Raw genomic sequence first — 25,683 nt, 5'->3', positions numbered from 1 at the left:
TGGGAGCCTTGTGCCATGCACTAGCATCCAGTTTCCTGTCTTCAGCCAATGCCTGCTTTTTGTGTACTTGAATATATTTTGTTGTTGTTGGACTGCCTCAGAACTTTTAAACATGGTTTAAAGTTCTGTGTAGTCCTGCTGTTGGTCTGTCTGTCTGGTGCCTTTCCTCTCCCTTTCTTTTTGTTCATGTTCTGGTAATTTTCAAAGCCACTATTCCTGCTCAAGTGTGCTTGGAAAAAGGATCCTGATCACAGTATCAAGTCCTTAAAAGCAATGAAATCCCTAAAAGTTCCCTAAAACTTCAGGTAGGCTCTGCCTACAAGGAGGTGGGGTCTTTCTGCATAGAGAGATGGTTTTAAATCCTTGAGATTGAGGACTGTGTGTGGAGTGTTTGACATGGGTGAAGCTGCACAGATGGGTGCTGTGCTAAACATGGGACAAACAATCACTGAACCTTGCTGTTACCTGGAAAACTGAGTAGGAAACAGTGTGACTGATGATGGCACTTGGAAAGCTACCTGCTTATATGATTTAGCTGAAATACTGGAAATAAGATCAAAAGATTTACTTATGCAAACATTCATTTGAAGTTATTGTCAGAAGGCAGAAGCTGGGAAAAGTTTCTGTGCTGAGGGCTGTACAAGCAGTTTCTTTCATCACCAGGTTTGAACAGATGCACTTGGAAACAAAGTTTTGATGCAATCTTTTTGTTGCAATGATTGATTGTGCTACTGATATGATGCCAAGGTAGTTAAATCCCAAACATCTGTCAAGGTGTTCAGCTTGAGTTTATTGAAAGTCTCCTACAAGGAAATGAGATTATGTATGAGCAGCTTTACACAGATGATGGTGCTTTTATTAAAATATGATATGGAACACCTCAGACTTACCCTGAGTTTGCTGAGCCAAAAAAAAAAAAAAAAAAACAACAAGTGCTTTGAACATGAAGCAACTGAGGAATGTGCTATGCCTGTTAATACCTGAGAAGGACTGTGGAGCAACTCTTTTGCAGTCAGCAGGCTTCAACTTGCTGGGTCAGTTTTCCCTCTTGTTGGGGCTTTGTCTATGTTCTGATTAAGATATTCTTGTTAAGATCTAGAAGTAAAAAACGATATATGGCATGTTGTTCAAAATGAGTTAGTTCTGAACAGCAAAGCAAAATTCATATTTTATCAGGTCTGCTAAGCATGACCAAAATACTGGTACTATAGACCTGAGAAGGAAAAAATGATTCAGGAATGTGTGTGCTAAAAGGTGACAGCCAAAAAGAGTCTTCAAAACAGTCCTTTAACTGCATAAAGAGGTTGCTTGAGGTTGTTGGGTTTTTTCATTTATTTGGTTTAGTTGGGTTTTTTTAGAATAAAAGTCTGGTTCTGAAAGGAAAAAAGGTTATAACAACATAATAACTCAGGAGAAATTAACGTGTTAGACATGTCTAAGAGGTCATTACTGGCCCAGCTATTTAGGAGTTGTTATAAATATTTAGACACATCCATTTGACATGGTATAACATAAGTAGAGTGGGTTGAAAGTCCTCTAATGTGGTAAGTTAAGATGTAGTGTGGCAGGATGGTTTGCATTGCTGCAGGACAAATTGCTGGGTGCCACTTGCAAATGCCACAGGATTGCTGTGTGCAAGCTGGGGCTTTACATCTGGAATTGAACATAATCAATCAGCAAGCCCAGGGAGCTAAATTGGCTCTTTGTCTCTTGATAGGTAACAAATCACTAAAAGCACTGCAGGATCAATTTTGTTTGAAGAGATGCTTAGTGTAATGTTTAAATACAAAAATCTAGACAAATCTGAAGCAAACTGCATAAAAGCGTTTAGGAAAAAAATATTTAGGAGTGATTTGTATTTTTCAATATGTATCCTGACAAGCTGAATTTGTTTCTAAGTAAATATTTGTTCTTTAAACTTGATTGTTCTTGCAACAGCTGAGAATGAAATCTGATTAGCTTAAGGTCAGACTCTGAGACATTAGCTGCTGGGGGAGGCTTTGGGTAAGTGTTTGACAAATTCAGAGGGGTGGGTTGGCCTTGTCTGGCTGCTGGGTGCCCACCCAGCCATTCTTTAACTCCTGTGAGAGAGCTCAACAGGTCAGGGGAAGAAAATAGGATGAAAAAGCTCTTGGGTCAGGATAAAGACAGGGAAGTCACTCACCAGTTGCCATCATGAGCAGAACAGATGCAGTATGGGTTAAGGCAACCTTGCAGGTTCCCCACTCTTCACTTGGTACAAGTGGCTGCTCCATTGCTCCCCTACAGCAAAACCCCTTTCTCTTCTGGGGTCCATGTTCTTTCCTAGAAATCAAGGCTGTGGCTCAGCTGCAGAGCACTCCTGTTCTGCAGAATATGTCCAAAAGGTTCAGTAATTTGTATTCAGCATATGCTGCTGTGCTTCCCCCAGAAAATATGGATTTGAGCACATGCTTTTCCAGATTAGTATGATGAACACTCAAAAATAGAAACTACGTACACTGACTCGATCTATCAAGAGTGAGAACCCACAGCATGGCAGTCTCAGATGTTTGGTACTCTAGTTAAGCATAACCATTATAAAATTTTGCTTTTTGGGGGGTTGGAATTACACCCAATGTAGAGAACATTGGGAAAATTTATCCACCTGATTTTTGTTGTCCTATGAATCATTATCTCACTGGGGTTGTTTGTTTTGTTTGTCTTTTTGCTTAAGGTGCTGCCAGCATTTTATTGTGTTAACAAGCTGTTCACCTGTCTTTCTTGCTTGTGTAATGATATTCTATAGATAAACACAGAGCAGCTGGCAAAGCTTTAACCAGGCTGTTGCTTTTTTCACAGTGCTTTTTTTTACATATCCTCGTGATCAATTACCAATTGTTGTCTTCATCTCTGAATCCTTTTTCTTTTTATGCATGTGCAACACTAGGGTAAGACTTCATGACATTGTACAAAATATGACTGTTGAGGGATTTTTTTTTCCTTTTTTTCTTTAACAGATAGCACTTCAGATGGTAGACTAAAAGGAAAATACCACAAACTAACTAAAAACAGGACCAAACAACCCCCCAACTATGTACTTGCAACAGCAGTTCCTTTTTCATTTAGTATGAAGAAAAATTTTTGCTGCTAAACCTTCTGACAGTTAAATGCCAGAATTTTTGACTCACCTGCTTGTTAGAGAATTATTGTTTCTTCTTGCTATTTATCAGCATTTGGAAATTAATGACAAATTCCAAGTGCCTGTCCAAAGGAAGGATGTGAATACACTTGGTTACATGTGAGGTGAGAAATAAGCAGATGTAACAACCTTCTGATCTCTCTTTTTTAAGAAGTACTTTCAGTCTTTGGAATTTGTCATCTCCCAGTTAAACCTACACTGAAACTGTGACTGGTGTAAAAAGCTGTCAATTGATTAAGTTTCTGTTGCTGTAAGTACATTTTCATAATGGGGATAAGTAAACTTTGGACTTTGTGCCTAATTTCTGTGACTATTGAACAATTTTTTTTTTCCTGATAATGTTATGTATGTCTTAGATAAATTTGTAGCTTAAAACAAGTTATTTGCAACATCATTTGTAAGTTTTGAAAATACTGAATGGGCTCATCAGTGCCTTTATTTTAATTTTTAAAGCCTAATTCTGCCTTTTGCACAGACCACATTGCCAACTGATACAAAGAGTTGTTTTCCAATAGAGAAGCATTATTTTCTGTACACTGCAGATAGAAGTGAGTTTCTAACCTATAGCTTCCATGAATTCTCATCCTAAAGGGAATGTGCTTTCTCTTGGGAAGTCCCTTTTAAAAATTTTCTGTGCTATGCAGTAATGGTTCATGTTTGGGACTGTCTGATAATGGCAGTACTTATTTTGAGGATTGGAAAGTTTGAGGTTGATCCTGTGTCTCTTTCCTTTCCCTGAAAATGTAGTAGGCAACAGATTTAGACTGAGAACAACTGGAATCTTTCTTATTAGAGACCACTACTGTTATGACCTGCCTCTGAGGCAGCCTAACTGAGATTCCTGTTAATGAAATCCTTGGGCTGAATTACAGTGAAAAGACACTGAGTGACCGGTGTATTTATGAGGCAGGTTTATTTTAAAACAATTCAATTGCAGTGGAAAGTACGTAGGCATTTTGTTTCTCTGCTATAAAAGTATAAAAATATCACAAAATATGTAAGGAAAAGAAAGAGAAGGATAAGAGCAGATAGTTGAGAGGAAGGATGACACCACCTGTGGATCAGGTGGTGAGGCTTGGTTACTATTTTGCTGTTCTCCTGTTCACTGATGTGATCCTTTGGGAGTGGGGACCCATAAAACCAAAAGTTTGTCAGGTTATGTACATTCAAGCTGGCATGGAAATGCCTGGATCCCTTCCTGGGTGGGATTCTCCAAGTCTCATGCCACACTATGGGCTATGTACAGTGCACTGATGGAGAATTCCCAAAAAGAGAGAGGGAGCACTTTTAGGTCCTGGGTAGTCTTGAGCCCCCTCTCTTGGCCCTGTCCACTCCTTGACCCCACTTCCATGTTTCTCCATTTTATTTTGTTGTTCACCATGGACCTGAACAGGAAAATTAACTCCAGAAAGGTGCTGCCCTGTGTTTGCACAGCCCCCATTTCCAGGCACATCCTGTTCTGACAGTTAAAAAGTATTGCACATGTTCTGTCACCAAATATTGTCCTGTGATTGTGAGGGGTTTCATACAATGTGTAATAAAATACATGGATTTGTGTAAAATGCACCTTTTACCAAGTGCTCCTTGAAAAGTTACCCCAGTGGATGTAGGTTTGCTTTGTTCCCATGTCAAAAGGCAATCTGGATTTACCAGCAGCAAAGGCACATAATTGCTGCTTTTCTCTATAGTTTTGTTCCATAGGGATCAAGTCAGGGTTCCTGAGTGTGTGGCAGAAAAGCAAATGCTTAGTGCTGGAAGAGTGCCAGTGAACAGTGGGAGATCTGGAGCTTTTCAAGTCCATGGAATTTATTTTAAGCAAGGTTGGGTTTTAGCTGTTGTTCTGAAGACTTTAGATCAGCACCTCAAAAATGGTGGATATTATTTTCCAGAGGACAGCTGGCAGGCTTCAGAAGATAGTGCTATCACTAGCTGGGATCTTGCTGATTTGCATGGTTCCCTTGCTTCTGTCTGTTCTTTGGCTTATTTGGGATCATCGTGTCTTCTTGTGGTGGTGGTGGTGGCTGCATTCCTGTTGCAATCTCATTAGAAGAAAAAGCCTGAACAAGATCTGTACTTCTCTACAAAGGATCACAGAAACCTGGGGAAAACTTTCCCTTTGGTGTTCAAATGATGGGCTGCTGTCAGGTCTAAGATGACACATGTTTTATGTTACTCAAAAAGAGGTGGTATTGATACTTGAAAGCTGCTGTTAAAAGTCGTGCAAAAAGTACTTGCAATTTTCTTTCAAAAAGGGACGTGTCCCTAAGAACCACCCTTGTGTCTGTAAATATGATTTTCAAAATGATTCTTACATTCCAGAATTACTGTGTGGTTTGAGATTGTTCTGTTGGCACCCTGGCTTCTTGTTGATAGTTTATTTTTTGGTCTCTTTCCCATGTTGGGAAGTCTGTGCTAGAATTTTTCCTCTCTGTTAGTTGTCACTATTTTTTAGGGAGAGTTCCTGGTTTTGGTCTACCAGCTTGTTTACAAGATGTGAGAATAGCATCTCTTCCTTTGATAACAGGCAATAAATAATTCTACAGACCTGTTATTGATCTAATAACCTGTAACTAGCTAACAGGTCTCTTAAATTATAGTCCATTTAAATCATTTTTGAAAAATCAGATCAGAATTCATTATGCAATAAATTGAACTAACCTAATCCTGGTCACTGTTCATTGGTCAGACTTGATGGGTAAAGCCAGAATGTAACAGTTCAATAGTTAATGCAACTTTTTCATATGGACAGTTTTATACTGACTTGGTGCATGACAGGCAGTCATCTTCTGATTTTGGTATCTGACCTGTTGAGTGGAATTTATTAGAAAGTAAGAATCATTAAAATAAATATTCAGTGAATGATCTTTAATAAAATAAAAGGATGGTGTATTAGTATATAACAAGGCTAAATATGTGTTATTTTGTTTGGTTGGAGGTTTTTTTTTGTTTAATTTGTGGTGTACTGATCCCTGTTTTGGTACTGGCTGGAATGATAGTTTGTGTACAGGATACAAATGGGGATAGCAAATTTTGACCCATATATGAAGTGATGGTTTGAAATCTGTGAAGAGTGTTCTCCAGTGGTGTGGTACATTGTGCTGGCAATAAAGATCCTCAGGATAACCTGGGCCATTTGTTGGGCTGAATATGTGGAATATAAAGAGATATTAGGCAGAAGGAAGACAAGGTGCACTTGCAGAATGAGATTCCTGCCTGGAGAGCTGATACTGAAGAGGCTATTGGGATGATAACAGCAATATCACCACATCCAAAAAACCTCCCTGTGCAACTAAACAAAAATTCTCCCCTGAAATCCCAAAGCCATAAGTGCATCCCACAGTGACATGGTTAAGGGGGTTACTGCAGTCAGTGAAAACAGAAATAGGCAAATAGAACTAATGCTGAACAAGGCAAAATGACCAGTGTTGGTGAAGTCCAGCAAATCAAAACAAGAACTTGGATGTGTTAATTTGTTGTTAAATGGGATGATTTCCTGAAACAAACTACCAGGGGAAGTGGTAGGTTCTCCATGAGATGTTTTCAAATTAAATCTTTCTATTAATTTTAGTAGCCAAGGATGGGAATTATTAATTCTTATTCTTCCAAAGCATAGTAAGGAATTTGGATTAAATTATTTGAACCATATTTTGCATAAACTGAAAATAAAAATTGGCATTGAACATGGCACTATCCCTAATTTTCTGTTACTTTTAGTGCAGTAAATTGAATTAGTAAACTTTTGTTTTATTCACTTTAAGTGGCCCCCTGTGAAGAGGTTTAGAGTTTCATGCAGTTTCATCTTGCCAGGGACCACAAATGATTGACACAATTAATCAAAGATCACACTACTAATCCACACCAAACATAACACAGTTGAGAGAACTCAATTAAAACTTCTGTTCCTCCAGTTGAAAAAATCAGCCACGTGGGAGCTGTGTCTCAGGCATACTTGTTTTGCTTGAGACCAGTCTTAATAAATTGCCTTATTTTGCTTCTGCAATGCAATTTAGATGCTTAAAAATCAGCAGTCATGCTTTGTCACAATTTCATACACAGACTCCTGCATCTTTGTTTATTGTCTAGAGGGTTTTAATGGTTGTGGATAAATGCTGAAGGAAAAGGTAAAAATCAGAAATAATAAAATCATCGAGTAGAGAATGCTTAAAGAAATGCTTTACTAAGCTTGACTATAAATACAGAAATTTAGAACTAAACAATGTAAAATTTAGTAATAGAGTAATTACATGCTCTCCCTTTTATTATCATTCATTTTGAATTTTGTTTGTTTCCCTGACCATATATCACAAGCTTTATTCTTCTCCCTGGGCACCTTTATAGCAGGCCTATAGTGAAGACATTATTCAAGAGTGTAGATTTTTGACAGCTTACAATTAAGATGTTGGAACCAGAACTCCTAGCTGTTAATGTTCAAAAAAATCCTTTTATGGTGTAAACCTTTACTATTAGTATTTCTCAGTGCTTTTGAGGAGGCATTCCTTTATTTGTTTGGTCTTTATTATTATAGTTACTTTGTTTTCATGTGGCCAGAAATCCATTGTGATGATTCTGTTGTTTGCCACCTGAAAGGCTTGTGACATAATTTTCTCTCTGTAATGCCTTGTTTAGTGATATTGTTATTAGTGTTACAAAGTGTTTGCATCTGTTTGGCCCTGGCAGATTCAGTACCTTTCTTACCTGTGGCTTCATTCTTGTGATGCTCAAAGGGAGGATTCTGACCAGACCATGCTGCAAAGGTTACCATGGTGCCTGATAGATTATTCCATTGCTTGATAGGTTTGGGAACTATAATTTGTTTGTTTTAACTTGGAGAGCAACTTTGTCCTGTTCTGCCTAGAGCTGAAGTCTGCCTTTGTTTAATAAACAAACCTTCTGATTCACTTGTTGGCTCCTCCAGATAATCATGCCACAAGAAGTGAGAATGCCAGGGGGGTTTTGGAGATAATGGTAGCTGAGTAATGTCTCAGATTTATTATGTGAGATGTGTTTTGAAAGTTTTTTTTTCTTCAAAGTAGAAAAAATTTGTGTGTGTGTGTAAATAATCTCAATATCATTATTTTCCATGCTGCTATACTGCTTATCTGGCTTATATGTTCAAAAAATCACAGTAAATACAACTAGCTGAAGTTGTTTTAGTTTTTGGGATTGGTTTGGGTTTTTTTGCAATAGTAATGTAATATTGTCCATGTCTCCAATGCAGAGAACAGACCCTCAGCTCCTTGCTCAGTTCTACTATGCTGATGAGGAACTAAATCAAGTGGCAGCTGAACTGGACAGTTTGGATGGAAGAAAGGACCCACAGAGATGTACCCTGCTGGTCAACCAGTTTCGTTCCTGTCAGGTAATCAAAGTGGCAACTTCCTGATTTCACTGGGATTTTTATGTGCATTTAATGTATTCCATTAATTTTTTGGTATTAGTTAGTTTTTATCATCAGAGCTTTTTAAAATGGACCTTTGTTAGATACATGTCTTTCATTATTTCAAGGGTATATTCTTGAAAATATTATCCATAGATTAAATTTCCTACATCTCATTTAAGAGTGCTGATGCTTTCCCTGAATAAGAATACACATTATCAATTTTGTTTCCTTTCTATAAAATAAGCATACAGAGCTTACAGGGCATGAGAAATGTTTCAAAATTTCAAGCAGCAAAAAATAGGCATGTCATTTGTAACTGCACAGCTTTCATGCCTCATCAGTCTCAGAGTTTTTCATTAGTAAATGAATTGCATTCAGAGGTTTATGTGGTGTTTAGGTAATTCAAATTTTTAGAGGTAGAAAGAATCTACATTTTTGTACCCTTCATATTTACATGAATGCTTTGATATTTACTCTCCCAGTCACAACCAAGAAATACAATTTAAGCTGGAGTAGGTTCAAGTCTAAAATACCTGATGCTCAGGTGGTATGAGGATTTCTGTATGAAAAGTAAATGTTTGCTGTCACCTCAGGACAATTTTTAGTGGAAGGACCATAGTAATAAATATACATTTACATCTCCAGCAAGTAAAATATGATGCAGTTAAGTGTAAAGAATGTATTTTGATTCACCCTTGCTAAAATTTCTTCCTGTTACTCCTAATAAAATGTACTAAACTTCATTTTTTTTATGTGGAAAAATTTCATCACTAATCATGTTACAATGAGTTTCAAGAAAAGTGCCCTGATCAGTGTAGGAAGCGTTCACATTAGGTTGGCTGAGTCTGTTGAAAAGAAAAACAGTCAAGTGCTCTATGTTTGCTTGCAAGAAAACTAAATTTCCCAAATTGCAGCTTTTTGAAGTGTTCTTACAGAGAAAGAGTAGACAGTGAATGTGTTGTTCTGTCAGAAACAATTTTTGTACTTCTGTTGACTTTCAATATCTTCACAATTTCACTATATTGTTCCTACAGAAAAAGGTGAGTTTAAGGGATTGCCAAACTGGAAGCTGTAAGTTTATTAACAATTAAAAATGCTGTGACTTGGAGTGAAAAAAAATAGATGTGAAAGTTGCTTTCAGGGGAAGACTTCAGTCTTCTGTATTTCAGATCAGCTGTACCCAAGCCACACTTCACAAATATTTATCTGACTTCTATAAAACCACTAGTAGTGGATGCTCCACAAACTTTCTACTCAAATTCTTTCCAGACTGGCAGGAAAGGTTTTCTGATATTAAGGGTGGGTTAGCACTATCATTGTGCAAGATAAATCTCCTTGGTGGTTTTATCCTTGGCAGTGACAATTTATTCCCTGTTTCCCTGCAGGCACACAGGCTTGCTGATGTGTTTCCTGTAGTATAGGCAGACCTGAAGAGCTGTTCTATTAAAAAAAAAAAGCTTCTCTGAATGTTTCACCTGTAGGAGTGCAGGAAATGCAGACTCTGACTGCTCCTTGGTCAGTTTGCTTGGCTTGTTCTGTAATGACTCACTACCTTGTGACTCTTATTATCTTCTGATGTCTGGTAATTCCATTTGCCAAACAGATTGCTGTTACTAAAACAATCTGTTGCTAGAACTAAAAGAAAAGATGGAGGGGTTTTTTTATGTAGCTATTTTTGTAATTTGTTGTTTTAAAAGTTTTGTAGAATAGGTCAGATCCCTGTCAAATGTCATGTCAAAAATGGCTTTGCTTAATTAGGTCTTACATTATTTTGTAGTACTTTGTGTAAATGCAGTGGTTTTTGGTTTCTTTTAATAATTTGTCCTCTAATTTCTAAATGAAAGAAGGAACAGTATTTTAATAAGGACTCAAAATGTAGGTATTTACTGATCAAATATCACACAGTAGGAGGAAAAATTGGTTTTAGCCTAAGGTGTGGTGGGGTTTGAGAATGATGGAGAACCAACAGCCAGCCCTGGGCTCAGAACTGTGGTGGAAGGCTGTGTCTGTAAAAGGAGGGTAACAGCTGCATTGTGCATTGCCTCTGGTGTCTGCAAAAACTGTCATGCAATTCTGAGACCTTTTTTTTAGAAATGTGCACTTTCTGACTCTTCAAGCAATGCTTTTGAAAAGTATTTTGTGACCACAGAGCATAGTTTACCAGACTCCCAATCTTTGCATGATTTTTTTTCTATTTTGTGCTAGCTTTTCCATGGAAACAGTAGTTTTAAGATCTCCAGATTACTCCCAATTTTTATCTCCATGAAATTTAGAGGCATAGCATTTCTATCAGATTTTAGTGTTTTTAAGGGACAAGAATTTCTAAAATTCTGTGTCGTATCTTGACATCTGTTTTTAAAATTAATTCATTGTTCCTGGGTTGCTTATTTTCATATCATTCACTGATAGTGTCTGCCTGATTAACAAATGATGGTTTTGAATTTTATTTTTATCAATTAGAGAGAGGAAATGCCTTTAAATTAGTGTGATTTTTTTTTAAATGCTAACAAGTCTTGCAAACTGTGATTCTTCTTGGAGAGAGGTTGGGTGTGATGCTGGCTCTTAACCATATCTGAAGAGCCAAGATTTAAATCTTTGTGTCTGCTTTGAACTTCTGATAGTTTTGTCAAAGATCTTGAAGTTTTCTGTAGTGTGTGAACAGACTCAGACAAACCAGAAGGTCTCTGCCTAAAGGAGACACTTCATAGTGGACCTACTTTAAGTTTTCTATCTTAACAAAACTGGCAGAATTAGTCAAGGCAAGTTGAAGGTATGGTGCATTGTGGATGTGCAGAGAACTGCAGTCTTCAAGCCTGTTGATGCTTCCTTAGTAAAGAACTGCAACTCTGACTGTTGTCTTCTGCTTTGTCAGAATACTGTCTGCTGATAAGAATCACACTTTTTTTACAGTAAACTAACTTTTCAAAGTTTCTGAACATCTTGCAGCTTGGTTTTCAAATGCTGTGGGTTGACTGTACAGCAGGATGCTGAGTAGCATAATCCATGAGTAAGAGTGGTAGGATGAGTAAGAGAATGGTTTTCAAAACTCTTCATTTTCACAATAATGTGATGTAACACTGTTTTCCAGTTATGGTAGCCTATTATAAAAACGCCATCCCTCATTTTGCTTTGCTGTTTGTCAGTGGTAAAATATTGTGAAATCATAACATATCTATCAATATAGTATCTTGCATTTATTGTGTGATTAATACCTATTCAACAGAATAAAACACTTCTCTACTGCTTTCTGTTAAGATTGACAATACCTAAAGTGTGCTGAGATGCATGATGAAAAGCTGTTTAAGTTTTTCTTAAATAAACCAAAAGGTAGGTAGAATGTAAAACTTTGGATTATTGAACTCGATTGATGGTTCTAGAGGGAAAACTCTTTTTTCCTTAAGAAAAACATCTCTGCATTAGTGAGTCTTCAGTAATATGCAGTGCTTGTTCATCTGAGGTTTTTTCCCTGCAACACAAATCATTGCAGCATTTTTATATCAGTGGTATAACAAGGTGTCCTTTCCTATGCTTTTCACAACATCCCACAGTATTGAATTTTACAAGAAGTGATGGTAACTCATGTACACTTTTGAATTATTCACTCATGCATTCACTATCATTCTCTAAATTAATTTGCTTTGATCGTTGCTGTTTTCACATTGATTAATATTTTGTTAGTTGACTTGGTAAACTGGTTTAAACCAATTTGTTGGCTATTTAAATGGAGTTGGGTTTATTGTTAAACATCACAAAAGTTCATTTGTTTTGTTTTAGAGTAAAGAGTAAAAAACCCCTTTGTTTCTAAAGCAGAGATTTGTTAGGATTTCACCAGTAACAAACCTGTGCATAACAGGTGAGAATGTTTTTAGGATCATAGTTCTTGCTTGCTGTTTCAGTGCACTGAGAATTATTTCTCTGTGTACATTAGTGAGGTCTCAGAATAGCACATGAGTCAGCTCCAGCATGGTTTTATCAGCATTATTCCTGCAGATTGTGTCTCAGCAGTGTCTCTTGATCTGCTGAAGTGCACAAGGGAGGAATTTGCCCCATCAGGGCACTGACCTGGAGCAAGCCATAGACTCTCCTGGCTGTGCTGTCCTTTTGCACTGTTCCACAGCTCAGTAAAATGGGGAATTGAGAATATTTGTGAGACATGACTGTTTCTGGCTCACTGCTAGGAGTGATGGACACTGCATTGACTGGCAGTACATTACCCTGGTTCTTCACTCCTTTCCTGCTGTTTGCCTTCTTGGGAAGCACCTCCTGAATTACTGCAACTGGCAGCCCAGTGTTTCCAATTCAGCTCTAGCAGTTCCAGTTTGCTGTAACATGAGGCTTTAAAATGCAGTCTTTAGGTGGACTGCCTCCTGTATGGGTCACTGCTCATACACTGCTGAGAAGGAGGCACCTGTCAACCTGAACTTTGTTAGCCTCTGTAGCCTAAGTAAATGTTGCTGAGGAGTTGGAGCCCTCAGAGAGAGCTAATCACGTTTCAGTGTTGTGTTTTATCACTTGTCTGTCTCAGTTTCTGTAGCAATACAAAATATGTGGCGAATTTTGTCAAAAATGCTGTGTTTCAACCACACTTATCTCCATATTTCTTCAAGCTCAATTTAACAACTGAAAGCATCACTATGAAATAAGTTGACATACAAGTGTCAGTGGAAACAAAGCTTTGTCCTCACCATAAAGGAGTATGTGTTCCAGGCTGAAGGAGCTTATTTTTGGGTATGGATGATATAAATTGATATAAAGATGATATAAATTGAATATGGCAAACAAGGAGTAAAGGAACAGTGCTGCTGGGAGCATGCTTGGGGAATCTGCTTTATCACATGCTAAAATCACACTCATAGGATAGTTTGGGTTGGAAGAAACCTTAAATATCACCCAGCTCCAACCCCCTGCCATGGGTGGGGACACCTTTCACTAGATTTCCCCAACATGGGGAGGGACCTTGCTCTTGGCCTTGTTGAATCAAAACTTTAACACAAAAAGAAATTATATGCTCTTTATCTTTGAAATGTGTTTTTTTTTTTTTTTTTTTGTATCTTAAAAGCTTAGGAATGTTATTTGCTTTCTGAAGAGGGAGATGGATGGATAAAACAAGTCTAGAAGTGGGGAAGCTCTTTGTCTGACACTGTGTTGTGTCTGACCAAAGTGATTGTGTTTGATAATGGGTCACTTTAGGAGGTGGTTACCAATTTCAGCCTGATGGAGGGATAGCATCCAGCTGTCCTTCACAGCAGCTTCCACCATGTATGTGGGCAGATTACTGGATTGGTTTTTTATTTAATTAAGAAAACCCCACAAGACCCCAACAACAGGAACACAAAAAACCCAAACAAATCAAAAAACCACAAACAACCAAAACAAAACCAAACAAATGAAAACAACAGACCAGCAAAAATCTAACTGCAAACAAACAAAACTTCCAACATAACACCATCACACAGAACTGTGAAGCTGTTGCAGGGTTTGCAAATTGCTTAGTAACATTTGCAGAGTGGAAGAGAAACATGACTGAGCTGAGCGAATTGTCACAGAGCATGCATTGATTTCTCTGTAGTGGGAAATGGAAAGGCTCTTCAGTGTGTGACATTTGAGTTTTCTTATTATATATATTTAAAAATAAACAAAAGTTGATGTAGCATGAAATGACAACACAGGTGGTAATCAATAATGCACAAGGGTGAAACTCAATCTGGATTGACAAGTTGCTAAATAATGAAAAGAGAACTTATCTTTGTGTACAAAACACTATTAATTTTTTATCAGTGAAAAGGGATGTGATTATATTATGTTAAATGGTGCATGCTGGGGTAGCCATAGGTTGTTGCTGAAGAGCTGTGATGCAAGGTTGTGCTGTACCATCTGCTCATGATGACCACAATCATTGCATGCAAACTCCTGTGGAAAACCACTGCCTTTGGTGGATGAGGTAGTCATCCATATAAAACATGAGGTGCTAACAGGGGAGCAAAATTAATATTTTATCTGTACTTCAATTAGAACAGTTTCTTCTTTTGGTCACAAGTTTTACTCAAATTTAAAAATACATTGTCTTCTTTCTGAAAAAGAACCCAGCTATAGAAGGTTCTTAATTTCAGAGGTATTGGAGTCTTCCAACACTCAGCTTCAAAAGAGAAAATTATTTTTCACTTCTTAATGTATGATTATTTGCCCTTGATCATAGTTTTTATATTGCTAACAATTGGCACATTGGTACCTTGAATGAGTATTGGCAGGGGCCTGAGACACCATTCCCAGAGTGTTTGAAGGCTAAATGAGGACAATGGAGCCAGGTCATTTTAAGGCTGACTTTTCTCAGCCCTTGTGAAGTAAGATACTGTACCAGACCCAGTTATGTAGGAATTAATGTAATGTGATGTGTCTGACTGTCAGGGGCTTTACAGTTCTGCCACACTCTTCAGCAGTGCCATCAGAGGATTGCTGTCAGCTCTGCTATAGTGTGATTGGCTAAATTTTAATTATTTTTTTTACTGTTGCAAAGAAGGATAGATTCTAGTATCAGCCACTGAATTGTTTATGTAGTCTGAATTGTTTATGTAGTCTCATGACTTAAATATGCTGCAATTTTCCTTCTTTTCTCCATATGGATATGGTAGCCCCACGTTAGCAAGATTAACAATACGTGCAAATTATTTATTTTGTGATGTTTCTGTACTCGGGGATTAAGTCTGTTTCTTGTGCTAGAAGCCTTTTCACTTAATCATATAGAAAAATCCCTTTCCTTTATTTATTTTTTCCTTTAATGCTGGGGAAGTATGATAAGAAATACAAGAAGGCAGGTTAGTAATTTTTTCAAGTCAGTTCTTAGCAGTGGAATTTAATTTTCATTGTGACCTTAACATACTTGAAAGTTAAAGCCTGTTTTTTAATAAGAAATAATTCATTTCATAATAATGGATTATTATGAAGAATATTTGGTGGAATAGTCTGCAGTTTGGTTTTCTCATATGTCAGGTTGTTATAAGTAAGTTTTCATTTAACAAAATCCTTGAATGGAACGTCCTGAGTTGGAAGGAACCCACAAGGATCATCAATTCCTGGTCCCATTCAGCCCCGTCCCCAGGAGTGACATCATGTGCATGAGAGCATTGTCCAAACACCCCTGAGCTCTGCCAGGCTGGTGCTGTGACCACTGCCCTGGGGAGCCTGCTCAGTGCCCAGCCACCCTCTGGGGGCAGAACCTTTCCCTAATATCCAACCTAAAGCTCCCCTGACACAGCTTCAGGCCATTCCCTCATTTCTGTCACTGTCCCCACAGAGCAGGGATCAGTGTCTGCCCCTCCCCTCCCCTCTGAGGAAGTTGTAACTGCACTGAGGTCTCCCCTCACTTTCCTCCTTCTGGGACAGCATCCCAAATTAACTTGTTTGTCCCTTAGTCCTTCCCCAGAGGTTCTCCCTGTGCCATTGCCAGCTGCAGGCTCTGTGCATTCCAGCCCTGCATTACACACAATGCCATGCCCCTGCCATGCCCCACCTGCCCTGCCCTCTGCTCCTGGAGAGCCTGCACCCCTCCAGCAGGGCACTCCAGCCACAGAACTCATCCCACAGGTGCTGCTCTTGCCACTGGTGCCAAATCTCTGGCACTGGGCCAAGGCTTCGAGGGCCTTCTGCTGGATCCTCCTGCTGCAACTTGAGATGAAAGCCCTTAGGTGTTAATGTGTTAAATATATATCTATGTATGTTAAATATTGGACACAACAAGGGCTTCTACCTGTTGGAAGGAGGGATTGCAAAATGTTTTGGCATTTGAAAGAACAGATAATTTCAGACTGCCCTTTCATTACTATTACTGTATAATTTAACAATAAACTACTAATTGAATGGCTGGAATTTAAGGTGATGGGAAGAAAATAAATTGTTAGCCATTAGGGTGGCTTGTTCAGTCATTTTAACTTTACAATTAGCCAGAGAGAATGAGCTTAAATAGTTCACTCATAACCCCAAGTTCCTTTTGGAGTAAAGATGCACTGGTTGTCTTCTGCCTCCAGCTTATGCTTTTGGAAGAATTTGCGTTAACTCATTGCTGCACAGTCTTCTTGGTGAAAAATAATGCAGACTTTAAGACAATAATTTAAAAAATGATTTATTTTTGAAAGTATTACATGTATTAGCAAGCTTGTGTTGCTTTGAAAAAGTTTGGAATGATTGATATGAAAACAGCTTGTGGTAAGGATGGATTTGCTGTTGGAGAGCAGGCTTCAGGTAGTGGACTTTGTTCCCGCAGGCTTATGCACTGCTTGCACTCATAAAAACTTCCCATTTTCAAGGCTTTGGCAAATCTATACTTGTATAAAATTAGTTATGCAGAAAATGTGCTCTTGATTAAGGAAGTTTACCTTTTTTTGCTTATACCACCTACTCTCTCCTGCTGGATTTCCGTTTTTTAGAGTAGTGCTATTTTTTCAACACTTGTCAAAGTGGTGTTGAGGTAAGCAGCAGCAGCATTACCCCAAGTACATGGTTCTTCACCTGGTGAAGAGATAAAGCTAAATACTTCTTACATGTTTTTACTGCTCCTTGTTCCATAGTTCTGAGGAAAGCTCAGCATTTAATTCAGAAAATGTAGTGCTCTTGATACTAACTTATGATGTACACAATACAAATTCTTAGGTTTGCCCTGAGAATACATTTTCAGTTCTCTAGAGGTCTCAAGGTTTCTGTGCCCGAAGATGACTTACACAAATACCAAGCAGCAGATATTTGTGTTATTTGGTTTCTCCCGTGCCCTGCAGTGTCTGTAACCGCTGCTGAGGTTGTTGCTATTCCACATACACAGGGCTCATAACCAAACAGAGTAATAGTTCATGTAGAGGTGATAAATGATGATCCTCTCGAGGCTGCAAAGCTTGTTCAATTGATTTGTGCAACTGAGGCTCTGAGCTAAACTGCCTTTGTGATGTAAGCTCTGGTAATTTTTGCTTTGGAATTGTTCTGATGCTGTGAAAAGTCATTTTTGGTGTGGTTTTTGTTTGCTTTTTTCTGGTTGGGTCTGATGCAGACGCAAATAATCAGAGATGGAATCTAGCAGGCTTTCAGAGTCATGTTTACTTTTGACTTACCTGATAACTGGTATGAGAAATTATTTTTCATTTTCATACATTTGTACAAACCTCTGGCCTCAGTGCCAGCCTTGTTTATTATTTGTACAATATTCCTCCATAGGGATTTTGCAAATTTGACTGTAAAATCTTTTAACCCTGTAGCTGGAATGTGATGAGTTTTCTCAGTAGAACTAATTAAAACATTTGTGGTTGTCTGGCTTATTCTGAAATGCAAATATCATAATTTATAATTGAGAAAAGAAAATTGAGGGGATTCCTCAACCAGGAAAGCAGCATTATCTTGATGTAAATTTTTAGGAGAACTTTAAATCACTCATTTAAAATACACAGACTGTAGAAACTATTTGAAGCTTGAACACTCTTAGAATGAAAGTCTCTAAAGGTTTGGGTTCCTTGGTTTTCAGTTGAAGTGTTGTTGGATATAACTCTGTATTTGTGGTGTAATTTCACAATTGGCCTTTCTTTGTCTTTTGTCTGCAGCTGCACAACTTCAGCATAACCCAATTAATTCTGCACTCAGTGAAATCAGATTTTTCATTATTTTTAATGCTAAATGTGTTCTTTCTTTCCTAGCAGGTAAAGGCTTTTAAATTTACCAGTGCTGTGGGTTACGAGTGAGCTTTATAACTGTATTAATGCAAGGGCATAGAGTGGTTTCAGAAGGAAATATTTCTGTAAATGTGAGTGGTTTTGGTCAGAGGTCTGTGATAGCTTTAGCAGCTCTGCATGTGACCTGCCCAGTCTTTGATTCAAGCAAGCCCTTGGGCACTTGGTTGAAATGTTATAAACATTTTAGTTTCAGTAAATATCTTAACTTTATTGCTTGGCTATGTAGTTGAGCATGGGCAAAAAGAGAAATTAACTTTGATTTTATATAAAAAATAACCCTGTTCCAATGTGTATTTCTGAGTTATCACACACAGTTCCTTAGGCATTATTCCATGGTCCATTGGCAGCATCAGTTTAAAAATTTACACTCTTCTTGTTCCTATTCCCACACTTATGCATGGCACCCCTCAAAGCACAGCTTTGAGAGAGCTTTGAAGTTTTAGATCCTTATCCAAGGCTAGTTTAAATAAGCTGGGGTCAGCTTTACATTGCAAACACTTGTTCAGCTGTACTGATGCACGTATTTGTGGAGTCTGTCTGTGAACTTGAGCAGTGAAATGATGTGGGTCACTCTGGCTCTGTGCACTGAAACCCTTCCCAAATGTCCCCAACACAAGAGCACTGAGTGCTGGTGGGACATGGGGCCAGGGACTGCAGGGTGGGTGGGATGGGGAGAGAGGGGGCTGTCTCCAGCTGGCCTGGCTGCCAAAGGCTGACACTGCAAAATGGCCTGACGCCAGTCTGTGATGAAAAGCGGCTTTGTGTTTCAGGAGTAAAAAAACCTTATCTGAAGGTGTCTCCTGCCATCTGATAAGTTTAAGTGGTACGAGAATAAGGAATCTCTAGGGGGGAAATGTATGCTCTTTCATTCTATGCTTTATTGGAATTGGATCCATGCTGAAGAGAAGCAGTTTTTACAAAGGAAGTCAGCATCAAGGAGCATCCCTTGATGGACAGGGTACCTGTGAAGAGCTGCTACAGAACTCAGAGGGCAGTGCTGTAATGGATTGGCAGTGAGTTATCTATGAAATACTAATTATCATTAACATCCTTGACAGGAGCAAACTGGGAGTATGTGCCATAATCACTGTGAACAGTGAGACAGTTCAGAGGTGGGATGTTTTCCTGTTTGATTGCATCTGTCCATTGAAGAACGTTTTCTTGTAGAATTAGGTGGAAATGGATCTCATTAAAGGAGACAAATTAGCCGAAAGTGAAAGGAACTCCCTGCTGGGTTCTGAAACCTAATGATTGGTTAGAAGTTGGCAAGAATCTATTCCTGATGTTATTTTGTTAATTGATACAGAGGTTAAACAGTGTGGATTGAGCCAGGAATACTTTTAGCTGAAGTAATGGCCAGGTCTTTCTTGCCTGTCTAATTTGTAATCCTGGAGACATTATTTTAGTTATGTTAGGAGAGGTCAGTGAAGGACACAGCAGGGTAATTACTGACATCAAGGGAGGAACTTGATGGAAAGAAACCTTCATGTTCACAAAGTTTAGAAACTGAAGCAGACCAAGATACCTTTTAACAAGAGAGAGAAGAAGAGCCAAAAGCTGACTCTGTCCAACCCATTGGGTGTTCCTCATTGATCTGTGGTGAGGAGGGAGTCATTATTGTTTTCCGAATTGTATCTGTTGCTTTTTTTTAAACTGGAACAGAGCTGGTGGACTCTAGAGCAAAGTTCTCATAAGGCTTGTATTTAAGAGAATTTCTGCAGCAAAGTCAGAAATTTGTGCCATGAATAGGCAGTTTGACATGAGATTGAGCTAAGACTTATTTGGAGAAAATTATTTTCTAGAAAAAGAAAGAAAAACTGAGAACAGCCATTTTAAAGTGATGATGTCAAGATTTAGCTTAAATCTGAGACCATACACATATCTACTTTATTTTTTTTCCTGTCATCATAGAGCTTGTTAATTTGAGTGGTTTTCCTTCAGAGTTTCGTTTCCAGTTCAGTTGTTTTGTAACTGATGGCAACATTTGTCATTTCATTACTCCTAGTAGTGATGACTTGTGTGAGTTGCATTGCTCTAGCAGATGTCTTCTCTGTGCTGCCTGACATCTTCAAACAGTTGGTGTCAGGTACCTGCTTCCTACTTGGGTTTGCCATTGAGTGAGAGCTCTTAACATTTATTTTGCAAGCAGGCAGACTTTCATATGTTTTCATATGTCAACCCTTTCATATGTGTTCACCATCCTTCACTGCAAATGAACTTGAGTGTGGTTGTTCTAAATACACTAAGTAACTTATAAGTATCAGAAGAGTTGGGTTTTTTGTCTGTTGGGTTTGGTTCACAGATGTTAAATTTGCCTTTTTTCCCCCAGTCAAGTCAGGTGATCAGTGGGATATTGTAGTTGAGTGAAAAAGAAACTTGCAGAGTTAAACATTCATTATCAGTAAATAAAATAATTAAATGTGTCTTTTTAAATGTTGGCTTTTAACAGCTTTTCTTAATTTTTGAGAAACTTCTGGTCACTACTGAATAATTAGCAAATGGCTATAAAATATAAAATGCTTGACTGTAAGTTGGGCCATGAGTACAACTCCATTAACTAACAGGAATTTTATTTTCTTTCTACATTTCATATTTGACCTCATGTAGGGAGTGATTAATATTTAAATATTTTTTCCTTGAAAACAGGATTCTAATAATGTTTAGTACTGTAGTCTTAAATTGTAGTTTCTCACGTTAACAAGTTTTTTCAATGTGTTTGCTCACTTGCTCACATGGATCAGGTAGGTCATTGTGAGAAACTCCTCTTATCAAAGACTGTGGACAGAGTGGAATGAAAATGCTGTGCTGCAGGTCAGGGAATTAATTTGCAGCAGAGAACCATAGGGAAGAAAGCTGGATCCATGCCAACTTAGCAATGAATATGTTGGGGATGCAGGATGCTTTCACTGCAGCAGGGGAAGGCAAAGTGAAGATGGCAGTAATTCATGATGATATCTCCTTCATTCTGCCCTCTGTGAATGGGGATTCCTCCTTTATTTATTGAGAGTTGTTGTTGCTAGGCTGGGGCAATACAGAATTTAAATTGCTAGATATCCAAGGTGCCTCCTTTTCATGGTGAGTTTTGGTATTACTCTCTAGTGGGATGGGTTAAACTAGGAGCTGCTCTCTAAAGTTCATACATAGAAAAATTCTGTTACTTTTAGAAAGTGGAGTCTCATGAGTTGCACCCTCAGTTTCTGGATGACACCAAGTTGGGTGGAAGAGTTCATCTCTTCAGTAGCAGGAAGGCTCAGCAGAGGGATCTGGACAGGCTGGATCAGTGGGACCAGAGCTCTGAGGTTCAACAAGGCCAAGTGCTGGGTCCTGCCCCTGGGTCACAACAACCCCTGCAGTGCCACAGGCTGGGGCAGAGGGCCTGGAAAGGGCCCCGTGGAAAAGGACCTGGGGGTGCTGGGTGAGAGTGGCTGAACGTGAGCCAGGTGTGCCCAGGTGGCCAAGAAGGCCAATGGCAGCTGGCCTGGATCAGCAGTGCTGTGGCCAAGCACAAGTTTTTTGAGTAGCTGAGGCAGCTGGGCATATTTAGCCTGGAGAAAAGGAGGCTCAGGGAAGACCTTATTGTTCTCTACAACTACCTGAGGTTGTAGCCAGGTGGGGTTCAGGCTCCTCTCCTCAGTAACAATAGAAAAGGCAAGAGGAAATGGGCCAGGTTGTGCCAGTGGAGGTTTAGATGGGATATTAGGAAAACTTCCTTCATGGAAAGGGTTGTCAAGCATTGGAACAAGCTGCCCAGGGCAGTGGCTGAGTCACCATCACTGGAGGTGATGAAAAGATTTGTGCATGTGGTGCTTGGGCACATGATTTAGCAGGGGACTTGGCAGTGCTGGCTTAGTGGTTGGACTTGAGGATCTGAAAGGTCTTTTCCAAGCCAAGCAATTCCATTGTACTACCTTGCCAGTAGGAAATAATCAATTAGCTGATGCGGCAAAAAGAGTCTGAAAGCTCAGCCTTTGGATCTGTGCAAGATGAACTGGAGGGAAAACCATAGAGAGACTCTGGATCTCTTATGTAAAATAACTGTCTGGGTTCTGAAGCCAGGACTTTTGTGTGTACATTGAGAAGCTGTTTGTTACCTCAGAGAGGACACCACCTTGGTACTGGATTCTTTTGTTAAAGTAGCCTATAAACCCCTAAATATTCACTTATTGCTTTAATTACAATGAAATCTTCCTTTATTTTTGGCATTAATTTTTGTTCATCAGTGACTTCTGATTGCCATAATGTGATGTTGAAGGAGTTCTAGAACTTTTACCAAGCTAGAAAAGGTAACAAAAAATGTCATGGACTTTCTTAAATTAAGAGGCTTAAATATCACCTCTTGAGCTCATGGTGGTATTGTCATAGACCACATTGCCTTAGTTGGACTTTACTGATAATTCAAAACGTGACTGTTAAAGAGGTACTGAACAGCACAGGAAGTTACCTTCCTTTGAAGAAGTCTTGCAAAAGACCTCAGAAAGGTCATATTAAATTGAATATTGTGGAAGAGCATTATAAATTTCATCAATGACATGTACAAAAGGGTAGATTAATTTGCCTTTTGTTGCTCTAAACATATGTTTCATAGTATGAGGAAGATTAATTTCTTGGCATTTTTGGGGTACCTATTCAGGAAGCTAATGCAGCAATTGATGTTAGCTTTATGCTCTAATTATTTCATATATGGCTAATTACTGATGGGCCAAAAATAAACCAACTTTTTGTCCTCTACTGTGGCTACCGACGTACATTGTCTCACTAGCACTCATTATCTTCCCTATCAAAATGAAATCTAAGTGCTGTCTGTTATGTGAAACTCTGAGCTGTGTTTTCCAGGAAATGAGGAGTTTGGAGTAAATCCCAAAGCAGAAACTCTGCAGTGGCTGCCTGTGCTGCTGTAAAGCCTCAGCAGAGCACCTGAAACAAAACTGTGCACATCCCAGCGTGCAGATAAACCAAAAGATAACAGATAAAGCCACCAAAGGAGGCATTAAAATCCGGAGGCTTTTATGTAGAAAGATGGATCAAGTGAAAGATTTACTACTTCAATTCCAACTAATTGATTTCTGTTGCTTAAGTTGGATCAAAATTTCAGTGCTACCATGTATCCAAACCCATTTGTTATTAGCTTACAAAGCAGAATACTGTAATTAAATAAGTTGAATGTTTCTTGAAGCTCTTCTAAAGAAAAGACTAAATTGCTTACAATGCCTTGGATAGTCTGTCTAAATTGGCTGGCATCCTTCCAGTTTTAAAGCATCTGAGATCTGAAATTATTATGGGAGCAAATATTCCAGATCTTTTATGTAAGTTACTCTGCTCTGGGTGTCATAAGAAAAATGAGGAAGAGGGAAGGGAAGTGATAGAGAATTGTTGGTTTGTTTTGTTTTTTTTTTTTCTTCTGTAGGACAATAAAATAAACCCTGTAGAACAACAGAGAATTTGGGAAATTGCACATCTTGAAACAGCAAAAGCAATTTACCTTGTAGAAATCTTTCTGTATTTGTACATTTTATATCAAAGTTCCATCAACTGCTCTTTCCTGATCTTTCTGTATCCCTGCTAGACTAGGCAGGAAAAGATGCCCATCTTTTTAATTGGCTTTTTCACTCAGCTCTCTGACAGAAAAACCAGAATCCAACAGAAAAACCCATGTGAAGCATCCAGACAACTGCTACTGGAGATGGAGCTATTGTGATCTATGGCCATTTGGAAGTGTATATTAAAATTCTAATTACCTGCAGTTTAACTTAGTAGTACTGCACATGTTTAAAAGAATACCTGACTCAAAGTTTGGCATATGTGGAGATGTGTTGGTAGATCTTGAGTGCTCTGGAGCAGAAGCATCTAGACATTATAGGAATGTTGAAGAAATGAGGAAAAATATTAAGTGTCTTTTAAGTGGGAAACAAATTATATACTTAAACATTAGTATATTGTAAAAAGTTGAATTATCTGCATTACATCATCTTGCCTTTAGTTGAAATAATTAAGTGCATTAAGGTACAAAATTTCACGATGCTTGTAATAATTATCTCCTGAGATGATTTAGACAGAAACTTAGAGCTTTTAAACAGGTATAATGATTAGAAAAACAGAACAAAACCATGGAACAGTTGCCTACCAGCTGTGAGTCTTTCTTTATTCTATTTGTGTAAAATCTTCTTTGATACATCAGGAACTTTGAATATGTATATAGGTGGTTATGTAAGGGAAATTCAGTCTGTCTTGTAGCTGCTGTCAAATAAAATTGCATTTAAAAAATAATCCACTGAAGTAAAATAAAATTTAGGGAGGAAAGTTTTTTTAATATGGCTTTTCCTCTTATTCTGTGTAGCATTTTAGGGGGAAAAGAGTAAGAGAAAAATTGCATTTCCCCATATTAAAGTCAGTTGGCAAGTAAAATAAATTGGAATATCATGTCCTAAAATAAAATGTAATTGGATTACTTACAGTCTCATATAACCAGATTTGAATAGTGTTCTTCTCAGTTTCCTGCCTTAATATTTCTCTGCATTTTGTGAAACTTTGTAAAATTTTAACTGGTAAGATTGCTTTTTACCACTATATCTCTCCAATGCAAAAAGGCCTTTACAAACTTCGATTAATTCTCTGAAAACAGGAATCTGGCTTTTTCATCCTGATGATAAAGACCAACTTGTATTGCACTAGTGATAAAGTGAGAGCTACAGGCAAAGCACCTGGTCTCAAAATAGATCAGTAATAACAGATTTGAAACACTTCAGGAGTGACTTATGCCTTTCTACAATGTAAATGTTGTTATCCTCAGTTTCAGTCTTTGCTCTGTTACTTTGGATGGGAGCTGGGTAGTTTAGGAGTTGTTTTTCTTAGGAGACCTACTTTCAAAATACTTCAGTTCCCAGGTAGATTTAGCTAAATATTGGAGAGGGAAGTATACTCAATACCATAAATTAAGAAGTGGAAGGAGACTAGGAAACTTGCTATTATTCTGTTTTTTCTGACCCTAAAGTGTCATGCCAGTTTGGATGTGATTGCTTAAGTCCCTGTTGTCCTGGGAGGTGGTGAGTGTTCTGCAGCCAGGGGTTCAGGATGCTGCTGCTGCTGCAGCAGGGTCTGGGCATCTCTGCTCTGTTCTCCTCCAGCATTTGCACTTCAGTGCTCCTTGCAGTGACCCCAGGGAGTTGTTAAGGTTGGTTTTTCCATCAGTTCCTACAAGGGGCATCCCTTTGGGTTCTAAGGGATCCTGGTGCCCCACTGATCCTGGCAGTACAACGGGCGCAGCAGAGTGAGGGGGGAGATTTCATCTCTAAAATCAGGTATTTTGTGGCACTGATTCTAGTTTTCTTCTCTTGTCTTTTCTCGTACCTGCTGACCATGGTCTGTGTTTTGATGCCCTGGAGGGGCTACAGGGCATTTGATTTTCAGTCTTACATCTATAGAAGATGGTTACACTTCCTCAT

At 38.5% G+C, this 25,683-nt stretch overlaps 1 protein-coding gene across 4 annotated transcripts in view; it reads left to right on the top strand.

Moving 5' to 3' along the window:
* The window catches only part of ZFYVE28 (zinc finger FYVE-type containing 28), a 145,989-nt gene that overhangs the window by 57,514 nt on the left and 62,792 nt on the right, over window positions 1–25,683 (top strand). For all 4 annotated transcript variants that reach the window (XM_071447482.1, XM_071447481.1, XM_071447480.1 and 1 more), the window contains exon 2: window positions 8,379–8,519. In XM_071447482.1, the coding sequence (XP_071303583.1) occupies window positions 8,379–8,519 (141 nt within the window). The remainder of the gene's footprint in view (window positions 1–8,378; window positions 8,520–25,683) is intronic.

The sequence above is a fragment of the Agelaius tricolor genome, unplaced genomic scaffold (assembly GCF_023055355.1).
Source record: "Agelaius tricolor isolate 1412-34295 unplaced genomic scaffold, bAgeTri1.0.p SCAF_24, whole genome shotgun sequence".
Lineage (NCBI taxonomy): Eukaryota > Metazoa > Chordata > Aves > Passeriformes > Icteridae > Agelaius > Agelaius tricolor.
This window is presented reverse-complemented; position numbering and strand designations above follow the sequence as displayed.